The 12,254-nt window shown below is 40.9% G+C and overlaps 1 protein-coding gene and 1 long non-coding RNA gene across 2 annotated transcripts in view; one reads left to right on the top strand and one right to left on the bottom strand.

Annotated features, from left to right (window-relative positions):
* Window positions 1-4,755: 4,755 nt before the first annotated feature.
* On the bottom strand, window positions 4,756-5,749 carry LOC136259433 (uncharacterized). Its single transcript, XM_066052920.1, has one exon. The coding sequence runs from the start codon at window positions 5,747-5,749 to the stop codon at window positions 4,781-4,783; it is 969 nt and encodes a 322-aa protein (XP_065908992.1). The 3' UTR covers window positions 4,756-4,780.
* A 5,425-nt stretch (window positions 5,750-11,174) lies between these two features.
* Window positions 11,175-12,254, top strand: part of LOC136258710 (uncharacterized) — a 126,497-nt gene continuing 125,417 nt past the window's right edge. The window contains exon 1 of the long non-coding RNA XR_010702939.1: window positions 11,175-11,320. This is a non-coding gene — a long non-coding RNA (uncharacterized lncRNA). The remainder of the gene's footprint in view (window positions 11,321-12,254) is intronic.

Raw genomic sequence — 12,254 nt, 5'->3', positions numbered from 1 at the left:
AACAACAATTCAGGTGAATTTGGTGCCAAGACCAAGCGGCACAAAATTCACCTGAATTGTCGTTATTAAAATGTAACCATTAACCTACAATCACAGCCATTTCTTGGCCGCCACCTTGGATTTCACATCTTTTTTCACCATGGCCTTTTTGGGGACCGCACCTTTTTTCACAGCTTGGCTGTTTTTGATTAGATATCACTTCTTTTTGTATTTGTATACTGCAAAGCCGGCCTATGGCTGGCTTTGGGGCTTTTTTAACCCATGTGTTTTTTTCTTTAACACAGGAAGAAGAAAAGAACTTAAAGAAGAATTTTAGTACTTCAATTATTTTTGATTTTATTAGTAATTATACAAATTATATACATATATTTATTACATGCCCATTATTACCCACAGGATTTTTTTTTGCAGCTGATCTCTCTACTGGGTGACTTGAAATGTAGCTGAATTATATACAGGATGGTTTCTTTGTAGCTGAACTCTCTACAAGGTAACCTCTTCTAGCTGATCTCTCTACAGGGTATTTTGTTTCTAGCTGAACTCTCTACAGGTGATTTGTTTGCAGCTAAACTCTCTACATGGTGGTGTCTTTGTAGCCGAACTCTCTACATGATGGTTTCTTTGTAGCTGAACTCTCTATAAGGTGACTTCGTCTAGCTGAACTCTCTACAGGGTGATTTTTTTTGTAGCTGAACTCTCTGCAGGGTGATTTGTTTGCAGCTGAACTCTCTACATGATGGTTTCTTTGTAACTGAACACTCTACAAGGTGACTTCTTCTAGCTGATCTTTCTACAGGGTGAATTGTTGCAGCTGAACTATCTACAAGGTAACTTCTTCTAGCTGATCTCTATACAGGGTGATTTGTTTGTTTGAATTCTGTACAGGTGGTTTCTTTGTAGCTGAACTCTGTACATGATGGTTTCTTTGTAGCTAAACTCTTTACAAGGTGACTTCTTCTAGCTGAACTCTCTACGGGGTAATTTCTTTGTAGCTGAACTCTCTATATGATGGTTTCTTTGTAACTGAACTCTCTACAAGGTAACTTCTTCTAGCTGATCTTTCTACTGGGTGATTTGTTTGCAGCTGAACTCTCTACATGGTGGTTTCTTTGTAGCTGAACTCTCTACAAGGTGAATTCTTCTACCTGATCTCTCTACAGAGTGATTTGTTTGTAACTGAACTCTGTACAAGTGCGTTTTTGTGGGTGATCTCACTGCAGGTTGATTTGTTTGTAGCTGAACTCACTAAAGGGTGATTTTGCTTGTAGCTGAACTCCTTACATTGTATCTAGTTTCTAGCTGATCTCTCTACAGGGTGATTTGTTTGTAGCTGATCTCTCTACTAGAGCTGAGCGATACTGCCATTTTAGTATCACGATCGATACTAAAGCCACTATTCACGATACTGAATAGTTCACGATACTTACAAATATGTCGATCATAGCTGGTGCTACATAGTGTATTCCTCAGTATTCCTGCAGGAAGTCTTTAAAAGTAGCATCAAACTAGCCACTGTCATCCTTGTTTACAGTAACAGTTATTGTAACACATGCTTTGAAGTTATGTTATGGTGTTCACACCTCTCTGCAGGGGTAACCAGGTTATGACTTAAAGGATTCTTGAGCCTAATACAGCATAGCAAATGGATTTTAATGACAATAATGTACAGGCATGGTATCACGATAGTTAATAACAAAATATCGCGATATCGATACTTTAAAAATATCGTGATATATCGCTAAAACGGTAGTATCGCTCAGCCCTACTCATTACAAGTTGATTTGTGTGTAGCTGATCTCTCTGCAGGTTGATTAATTTGCAGCCGATCTCTCTACAAGGTAATTTGTTTGTAGCTGAACTGTCTATAAAGTCATTTATTTGTAGCTGATCTCTCTGCAGGTTGAATTGTTTTAGCTGAACTCTCTACAGGGTGATATACTTGTAGCTGAACTCCTTACATTGTGTCTAGTTTCTAGCTGATCTCTCTACAGGGTGATTTTTTTGTAGCTGATCTCTCTACAAGTTGATTTGTGTGTAGCTGATCTTTCAACTGGTTGATTTGTTTGTAGCCGATCTCTCTACAGGGTAATTTGTTTGTAGCTGAACTCTGTACAAGGTGCTTTTTTGTAGGTGATCTCACTGCAGGTTGATTTGTTTGTAGCTGAACTTACTAAAGGGTGATTTGCTTGTAGCTGAACTCCTTACATTGTGTCCAGTTTCTAGCTGATCTCTCTACAGAGTGATTTGTTTGTAGCTGAACTCTCTATAAGGTGATTTGTTTGCAGCTGAACTCTCTACATGGTGGTTTCTTTGTTGCTGAACTCTCTACAGGGTGTTTTGCTTGTAGCTGAACTCTCTGCAGGGTGATTTGTTTCTAGCTTATCTCTCTACAGGTTGATTTGTGTGTAACTGATCTCTCTACAAGCTGATTTGTTTGTAGCTGATCACTCTGCAGGTTGATTTGTTTCTAGATGATCTTTCTGCAGGTTGATTTGTTTGTTGCTGATCGCTCTAAAGGTTGATTTTTTTGTAGCTGAACTCTGCAAAATGTTTTGTTTGTAGTTGATCTCTCTACAAGGTGATTTTTTGTAGCTGACCTCTCTTCAGGGTGATTTGTTTCTAGCTGATATCTCTACAGGGTGATTTTTGTAGCTGACCTCTCTTCAGGGTGATTTGTTTCTAGCTGATCGCTCTACAGGTTGGTTTGTTTGTAGCTGAACTCTCTACACGGTGATTTGCTTGTAGCTGAACTCCTTACATTGTGTCTAGTTTCTAGCTGATCTCTCTACAGGGTGATTTGTTTGTAGCTGATCTCTCTACAAGTTGAATTGTGTGTAGCTGATCTCTCTGCAGGTTGATTTGTTTGTAGCCGATCTCTCTACAAGGTAATTTATTGTAGCTGAACTGTCTAAAAGGTGATTTATTTGTAGCTGATCTCGCTGCAGGTTGATTTGTTTTAGCTGAACTCTCTACAGGGTGATTTATTTGTACTGAACTCTTTACATTGTGTGTAGTTTCTAGCTGATCTCTCTACAGGGTGATTTGTTTGTAGCTGATCTCTCTACAAGTTGATTTGTGTGTAGCTGATCTCTCTGCAGGTTGATTTGTTTGTAGCCGATCTCTCTACAGGTAATCTGTTTGTAGCTGAACTCGCTATAAGGTGATTTGTTTGTAGCTGATCTCTCTGCAGGTTGATTTGTTTTAGCTGAACTCTCTACAGGGTGATTGCTTGTAGCTGAACTCCTTACATTGTGTCTAGTTTCTAGCTGATGTCTCTACAGGGTGATTTTTTGTAGCTGAACTCTCTTCAGGGTGATTTGTTTCTAGTTGATCTCTCTACAGGTAGATTTGTGATGATTTGTTCATTGCTGATCACTCTAAAGGTTGATTTGTTGCAGTTGAACACCCTGCAAAGTGTTTTGTTTGCAGCTGATCACTCTAAAGGGTAATTTGTTTGTAGCTGAACTCTCTCCACAGTGACTTGTGTGTAGCTGAATTCTGTGTAACTGAATTCTCTAGAGAGTGACTTAATTGTAGCTGAATTCTCTACACAGTGCATGACTTGTTTATAGCTGAACTTTCTTCAGTGTGACTTGTAATGTTCTGAATCTCTATAGTGATATATTTGCTTAACTCTCCTCATGGTGACTGTCTTCTTGCTGAACTGTCTATAAGATTAACTGTTTGCAGCTGAACTCCCTACAGAATAACTTGTGATGTAATAAAATTCTATAATGGAGTAAATAAATTAGCCGAATGCTCTATTAGGGTGACTGTTCTATTAGAGTATCTCGATCTCGCATTTGCTACACGGAGTTGGCTTTCGAATCATAACTCAGTGGTTTGTAATCCGATTCTTCTGTACTACTGCAAGGACTTTCTATGAAGATTATTCCACCTATACACCGATTTGCAGCTCATTGCTCTAAGCGGTTTGCCTAGTAGGTGTGGAAACTAATACTTTTTTATTCATAAAAATCGATCGCGTAATTGTGACACAGGTTGGGTTTTGTGTCATATCTCCGTGATCTTTATGTCGATTCCTTTCAAACCACCAAAAGGCACTCCTACGATGGTTACTCCATCTACATAGCAATTTTCAACTCATTCCATGAAGCGGCTCTCCTTGTTGATGCTTCCAATGCTTTTAATTGTGTTAATCGCCAGGCTGCGCTTCACAACATCTCAGTTCTTTGTCCATCTTTTGCAACCGTCTTGCACAATACTTATGGTGCACCTGTTCGTTTGTTTGTAGTGGGTGAGGGGGAAATTCAATCAACTGAGGGTACAACTCAGGGAGACCCCCTTGCAATGGCCATGTATGCTTTGGCAATTGTACCTTTGATTAGACATCTCCGTACAACAGTGCCCGATGTCTCTCAGGCATGGTTTGCGGATGATGCTACTGCTGTTGGATCACTCTCAAAACTTTTTTCCTGGTGGCAGCATCTCTCTTCTGTTGGACCTGATTATGGTTAGGCCCCTATTCGGTGATTATTAGTTTCTCATCCAGCCTTTCTAATTATTATGATGCGGGCGGGAGGGTATTACCATTATGCCATTATTTTATAATATTAACACACTGATGTACAGACCTTGTCCAAATTGTCTTCTTTCTTACTACAAACATTTCCTTTACCAGCTGATTCTACTTTTCGTGATCGCCAACTGTTTTTCGACAGTCAACTGAAAGCCTGCTTTGATGAAGTCGATAGAGCTTTTTTTTTCTCAAGTTGTATAAAGAAAATAAGATTAGAACATACAAATAACAGTTAAACAATTAAATCAAAAACTGAGTCTCTGATTGCACCAAGGCCACAGGAGCACTTTTGATGTAACGACCTTGTGAAGATCGTGCTCCTCTAATGCATTGGATTGCTGAACGCAGTAAACAAAATGACAATCTACATCTAATCCATCCTAGTACTGTGGCATAAGGGTCATTCCATTTGTCAGACAATAAACTCGCCAATCGCTTGTAAAAAACACTGGCTTCATGGCCCATTCCCCCGGAAGCAGAGAACACTAGAGGGGTAAAAGAACTGTGTTCCACTTCACGGATTCGCAACTCATAAGCTCTCTTCTTTGTCATTTCGTGTTTCCTGTAACATGACTGAAGGGTGGTTCCACTGTTAGATGGTGCAAGTGGGTTAAAAACTCTGACGTCCGTATAACATTTTTCATAACGACCACCCCAAAATCCATTCATGGCAATGTCCAAGCGTGCGCCATCCTGAGTGTTGGCTGTCTTCTGTTGAAATCTTTCATCACTTAGAGGCTGCAGATGAGGCTCAACCTCCACATCATGGCACACTTCAGATAACAATTCAGCTGTGATATCCCTCACTTCGTTGTGGCGTATTGAAGGGAATCCACCCTTTGGACAAGATAGGGCATGATCAACAGAAAAGTTGGTACCACACGCACAGTGGGAAGGTGTACGAGAGGGCATCCAGCCATACCTCAAAGCAAGGGCATCTTGAAAGACAGTCTTGTGTAGGGAGAAACCATGTTCCTGCACAGGTAGGGCAGTAAGCCAGCTAGAAGCACCCTTTTCCTGTGCTAAAGTAACAGCCCTCTGAAGAGTGGGAGTAAGCTTAGAGAACAGTTCCTTAGAAAGAGTGGACAAATTGATAGTCTTGGATTGTTTAATTTCAAGCTTACGGGAGTGCAGACTACAACGAGTATCAGCAGTATAGCCAAAATTCTGTGATAAAATGAGTGATCGTAAGGGTGCTGTGACATACATTGAAGCAGAAAACTCAATAGATGATAAAGAATCAGGTGCAACAATGCCTATACCACCAAATCTAGTTGGAAGGGCACGATTGCAACTGGCACTGCAGCAATTTGCTAAGGAAAACAACAGTTCTCCTGGTGATATATAGTGAATTGTAGCGTTCATCAACAAAAATTATAACAGTTTGGTATCACGTGTTCTTCTGAGCATGCGCAGAGTAAATAATGGCTTACCATGCGGTAGCTTAAGAAGAATGCGGGCGGTGGATGAGAAACTAATAATCACCAAATAGGGGCCTTATTTTACAAATGCTACCAAGACCAGGGGCGGATCCAGGGGGGGGGGGGGGGGGGGGGGGGGCTTTGGGGGCTGAAGCCCCCCCCTTCATATTTAGGCTTTACTTGATCAATATGCTGAGTATTATAATGAAATTTTGTCTTAGCATAATTATATGATCACTAATAATACAAATACTCATAAAACCACCTTATAAACGTTTTTCCAAGGTATTATCAGTGGATTTATGCTAAAGTTTATGCAAAAAGGACCCAGATCAGCATTGGAGGTGTACAAGATCGAGATACTCTAATAGAGCAGTCAGCTAACTACTCTAATAAAACATTCACTGGAAACATGTAGTTGATTCTGTTATGGAATTTTTCCAAATCTGCCTGCACCTATATATACAATGAAGTGCATTGGTCTGTTTAAAGGGCTTCATTCATCTACTTGTGTACGTAGTTAATATGTATGACAATACTTAATTCAGGTACACAATTTCCATTGAAAATGCTCTCAGATTCAATCTTGTATTGTTCAAATTTCAAAATTTTCCACTTTCAAACATATTATTATTCTAACATGCACCTATTCAGTGTTGTGCAATTGTGAGAGGGGTGCATCATGTACTTGGTTGCCTGTACCTACCCAAACTTTTCCATTAGCAAAATACTTCAGAGTCAGAGAGCCATACCTATAATCTAAAGGCAGTATATAAAGTATCTACAGGCAGAAAATGTTATGAATTTTATGTGGAAATGTCTCCAAATTGCAGTATTTTAGCATCTATTTTTCAAAATTTTCCTGGGGGGGGGCATGCCCCCAGACCCCCCTAGTTCAAGCATGCTTTGCATGCTGGGAAGTGTGCTTCGCACACCTCTACCCAAGAGATTAGTACCTTGAGTTAGCCCCCCCTTTTATAAATCCTAGATCCGCCCCTGAAGACAGTCCTAATTGTGAAGCCAGAACATCTATCCACTGGACAATTTATTTTTGCTGATTCTAATATACAGATCACTGCTCGTGGCCAGCGACACCTTGGTGCGGCTCTGGGTACAAGAGACTTCGCTGAAGAATACGTGGCTTCAAAGGTTGAGTCTTGGACTGCTGAGGTGTCTGCCTTGGCTGGAATTGCAAGTAGTCGGCCACATGCTGCATATTGTGCTTTTACCCATGGTATGATGGGCCGCTGGGTATACCTGATGAGAACCATTCCAAACATTAGTTCTTTACTTCAGCCATTAGAGGATGCTATCAGACTCAAACTTTTTCCTTCTATCACGTGCACTGGACATGTTGCATGCGCCACCGGTGAACGTGAGTTGTTCTCTCTGCCATGTCGTTTCGGTGGGCTCGGTATGGGTGACCCTACAGCTTTCTGTGAATCTCAGTTTGATGCTTCCCTGCGAATTACTGCACCATTAAAAGACTTGATTATTAGTCAGGTAGCACATGCTCATCCCCCAGATACTCGATCCATCAAGGCTCAGGTTCACCAACACCGGCGTGAGGCTTCTAAGAAACGGGCTCTTGAGATCAGAAATGGTCTCTCTTCACAGCTTCAAAGAGCTATTGATCTGAATAGTGAACCTGGAGCCTCTTCTTGGCTTCTGGCTTTACCACTGCAAGACCAGGGTTACCATCTGACAAAGCAGGAGTTCTGGGATGCTCTTCACCTGCGTTATGGATGGACTTTACTGAATACTCCTAGCCACTGTGTGTGTGGCTCGTCTTTCGCTGCTGATCATGCAATGATCTGTCGACATGGTGGTTTGACCTTTGTTCGCCACAATGACCTGCGTGATACAACTGCTGAATTACTTTCAAATGTTTGTACTAATGTTGCAATTGAGCCACCACTTCAATCCCTGAGTGGCGAAGAACTTACCCCTCGATCAGCTAACTGCCAAGATGATGCCAGGGCTGACATTCATGCACGCGGATTTTGGGGGAGGCGGCAAAGTGCCTTTTTCGATGTAAGGGTTTTTCACCCAAACGCACAAAGCTACCGCAATGTTTCAATACCATCTGTGTATAGGCGTCATGAGATGCAGAAGAAGAGGGAGTATGGTGACCGTGTCCGTGAGGTGGAGTTTGCATCTTTTACTCCATTGGTGTTTGCCACAACTGGGGGCATGGGGAAGGAAGCCATCACATTTTATTGCCGGCTTGCTGAGCTCCTTTCCAAACGTAGTGCTTTATCGTACAGTAGTACTTTGGCGTGGATTCGCTGTACCCTGTCTTTCTCCCTGTTGAGGTCAGCGACGATGTGCATCCGTGGAAGCCGCTCCATCTCGTTTAGATCACCAGATGCTTCCCCGGAAATGGGCCTAACAAATGGCCCTAGGGACTTTTAGATGTCCCGCTTTTCAGTTCTTGTCCAGCACGTTTGCCTCTTGTGCTGGGGGTGGTAGGAAAGGGCATTACATCTAGCCCAGGAAAAAAAATAAATAAAAATATAAAAATCCATGAAGCGGTTTACCCTGTAGGCGTGACAACAAATCGATCTTGTTTCACGCGAATAATCGGTCATAACTCCTGAACTATTCATCGGATTTGTACCAAATTTGATGCTAAAATTCGCCTTTGGACTCCCTTTCTGTGTGCCAAATTTCAAGGCGATCGGAGTACGCGTTTGCTTGTTATAGCAATTTTTGCAAGTGTGCGAAAAGACGAAGAAGAAGAAAAAAAAAAAACGAAGAAAAAAAACGAAACTTTGGCAGCTCGTATCTCGGAAATGGCTTGAGCGATTTCCTTCAGATTTGGAATGTAGACTCCCTTGGCTGGCGGGCAACTGTGTAGCAAATTTGGTTCCAATCAGATAAGTGATCACCGAGATACAAAAGTGTGAATATGACGTTTTCGTTCTTCCTGTCAATATACTCACGGTGTGGCGCGCCGGCTTCTTGGGCCGCACGACACACTCCCGTGTGTCTTGATATACCCTAATGTTGTGATTTATACAATAAGGTGCCATGAATGATTCTTAGATACTTACTGAATGTTAACAACCTCATATGACTTTGCCCCAACTTAGAGTACTGTTCTCCACCCCTTGTTTTGACATGGTGTCAAGACGATTGTGGGGTTCAAACTTTTCCACTCCCTACCCAATGACAAAAAGAACAAAGCAGTCTGGCCATGCGAGACTAATGATCTCCTTCTCGCATGAATTTCCAAATTTTTCTAGATGAGAAACAAGTAATCAAGTTTTGCTGGCCTAATGTGGTGGGAGTGGGGAAACTCCCCTACCACATTATCAACACTTGATATCATTACAGCTTTAATTTCTGCCTGGTAATTATTGCAATACACAATATTTTTTTCAGCCCTTCTAGGTATTTGTCCCGTTTCACTTCAGGATATTTAGCTCAAAGATTTTCGCTTAGGCTCCTAGGCTATGGGTAAACACCTCGAACAGGCTCTGCCTTCTGTGTACACCCTCCAGTGCCTAACTGGTAAAGTAGATAAGAACAATAACAATAACAATATAATTCATGCTATACTGTTCACTGATGGTAGCTAATTAAGCTCAGCAAATGTTGTTATGTTTAATAATATTATATATATGTACATATGCATGCAGGTGCGGATATAGGATTTTTAGAAGGTGGTTTCCAGTGGTAGATGTGGGGATCTGCATACGTAGCCTCCATGTAGATGCTGACATAGTTTTAATTTTACAAATTTAATAAAATTTATTATTTAAATCCTACTACTTTACAGAGTTTTTGATCTATTGATACTCATGTTTTCACTGTAGTTAGCTATGATAGATTGGTCTACTGAATCTTTATGAATAGCTTCAAGTATTTAACGAGCTTTATAGCTAGTCATGATCCTGTGTATCATTTCTTTGCTTCTTCAGAGCTACTTGGAATTTGCCCTTCATTCACTCAGTATTACCATCACCTTCCATATCCTCTGCTGTTTGCTCTATAGTCTTGGAAGGGTTACCACGTCACGAGGCTACGTCATAGGTATAGCAACCCATGCGCTTAAACTCCATTGTAACAAGAATGCCACAATAATAAAGACCTACTTTACCTAAATCGATTCAATCTATTATAGCCTCAAAGGCAGCTTTAGATACTGATAGGTCTATAAATATGCGCTTGTATTTGATTGACGCAAGTGGCTACTAGTTGAAAACACATCACGTTTCTTTGGTTAACACCCCCACTTTTTTTATCCGGGGAGTGCCAAGACGAGTGTGGGATTCGAACCGTTCCAGACCCTTTTTCTCCCTGACAAAGAGAAAAAGCGGTCTGGCTACGCGAGACTAGGAGGTCATTTTTCATTATCCATGCATTAGCTAGTTAAAAAAAAAAATCCAACTGTTTCTACTAGCTATAAAGGTTAGCTAAAGCCTTTTAAGAACTAGCACTCACGTTTTACCACAGTTTCTGAGGTGCAAGTGACTTTCTGTGCTGTACTGAACATGATCGTCAGCCTTCGTAGCACCAAAATACGTGTGATGGAGGTTAATAGCTTAACTGTGGTTAGCACAAAAAAGAATCACGCACGCCTCCAGCCAGTTACGCACGTGATGCAGAAGGCGCCATTTGCTGGCTCGTGTGATCGAACTTCAACTCGTCGTGCGTAAAAGTGCCCCACCACTCCCAACCCCGTTCTACGAATTCCACCACATACTCCCTTACTCCTAATAAACAAGGAATAAGGTGAAAGGTCAGATCCTTCTCCACAGCGCGGGCTATGGAACTCTCGTCCAGATAGGCTCGAGTTAGCTGCAGGGGCCAAAAATCCTACATCGAGCCATACAGATTACAACAAAGGCTCGAAAACGCAATAGCAGCTACGTGCTTGTCACCGACCTGCGTTGAGAGGGGATCACGTGCACCTGATCACGTGATTAAACAACCTGACCACCTGCCAAAAATATAGTTAATAGTGATACTACCAGCATCTACTAAATGTAATTCGATGAATACTTAATACCACCAACAACCACAATACGTGATTCGATAAATATGTGCTAACACATGATTAATAACAGCAATAATCAGTGTTGGGAGTAACGCGTTACATAAGTAACGCGTTACATAAGTAACGCGTTACGTAATATTATTACTTTTGTTCGGCATTCCAGTATCCGAGATTTTTTTAATAAAAAAATTCTCCGTATATTCCCCAATAGAACCCTGGCACAAAATGACAACTAGTGTTTAACTTGGGATTGCTCCGTCGTCTGAGCTCCAATGAGGATGAAAATCGCTGTGGGGTTTGTCCACACGCTGATCATCATGAAAATCTTAGTTTTATCGTGCGCGTTACATATAAGTACGTTTTGTGTTGTTTTGTAATCTTTTCAAGCCTTGTAATATATGTAGAATACTTTAAAACTTTAAAAAACGTACTGTCGGGTGGAAGGTAGTCACTGATGCTTACTTTAAAGTGCGTAGTTACTTCACTCGGGTTAGCGATTTTCAGCTCCAGAGCAATTTGCTAATGGCTGAGTCATCAGCTCAAAAGCATGAGAACCACTTCAAAGTCGGTATAACAATGCCATAATTGAACCACAACTCCACCTTAGGTATTGTTGCATCATTGTGGCACCTCCACTTTAGTTGTTTACCTTTATAAGTTGTTAACTTGATGTTTTTACCAACTTGAGATAGCCACTTGCCTATATGGGTATACACCATTGTATTGAGAAGTGTGCAATAGGTGAAGCATATTTGCTCACCACAAAGTATACAAAGATTGCTGAGATCCAATAAGACCTGAAGTTACTCTCATTACATGTACAAACTTGCAGCTAGAAGCAACTTCAGTTTCAAGATAGTCCAGATTGCTAGATGGCTTCCTGATTCAATTGTGCCATTTTTCCCTTTAAAATGTATGGGGAGCCCTGGAGAAAAAATCAGTTTTTAAGCAATGTCCATGCCAAAGTAGCTAATTCCAACCCAACAAACTATATATTTCTGAGATCGGCAATCAATACTCTATCTATTGAGCATATAAAAAGCCCCGGGCAAAATTTAAAAATCGGGCTGGAATGTCTACTTTTGTGGTAACAAAGTAATATAACGAAATACGCTATGAAAACAGGTAATATAACGTAAGATACTTTACTTACAAACGTAACGCGTTAACTGTAACGAGTCTAATATGACGTAATATTATTACTAAAAGTAACAAAGTTACTAATCTCGTTAGTAATCCTCTGAGTAACGCCTAACCACAATGGAGTAACGAGGCCTATTGAATGAAG

This window comes from Dysidea avara, chromosome 6, assembly GCF_963678975.1.
Source record: "Dysidea avara chromosome 6, odDysAvar1.4, whole genome shotgun sequence".
Lineage (NCBI taxonomy): Eukaryota > Metazoa > Porifera > Demospongiae > Dictyoceratida > Dysideidae > Dysidea > Dysidea avara.
Note: the sequence above shows the minus strand (reverse complement) of the source record. Positions and strands in the feature narration are given on the sequence as shown.

What these genes read in the sequence shown, in the direction of transcription:
- LOC136259433 (XM_066052920.1), bottom strand. Translation starts at nt 5,749, where the DNA reads ATGTATGTCACAGCACCCTTACGATCACTCATTTTATCACAGAATTTT.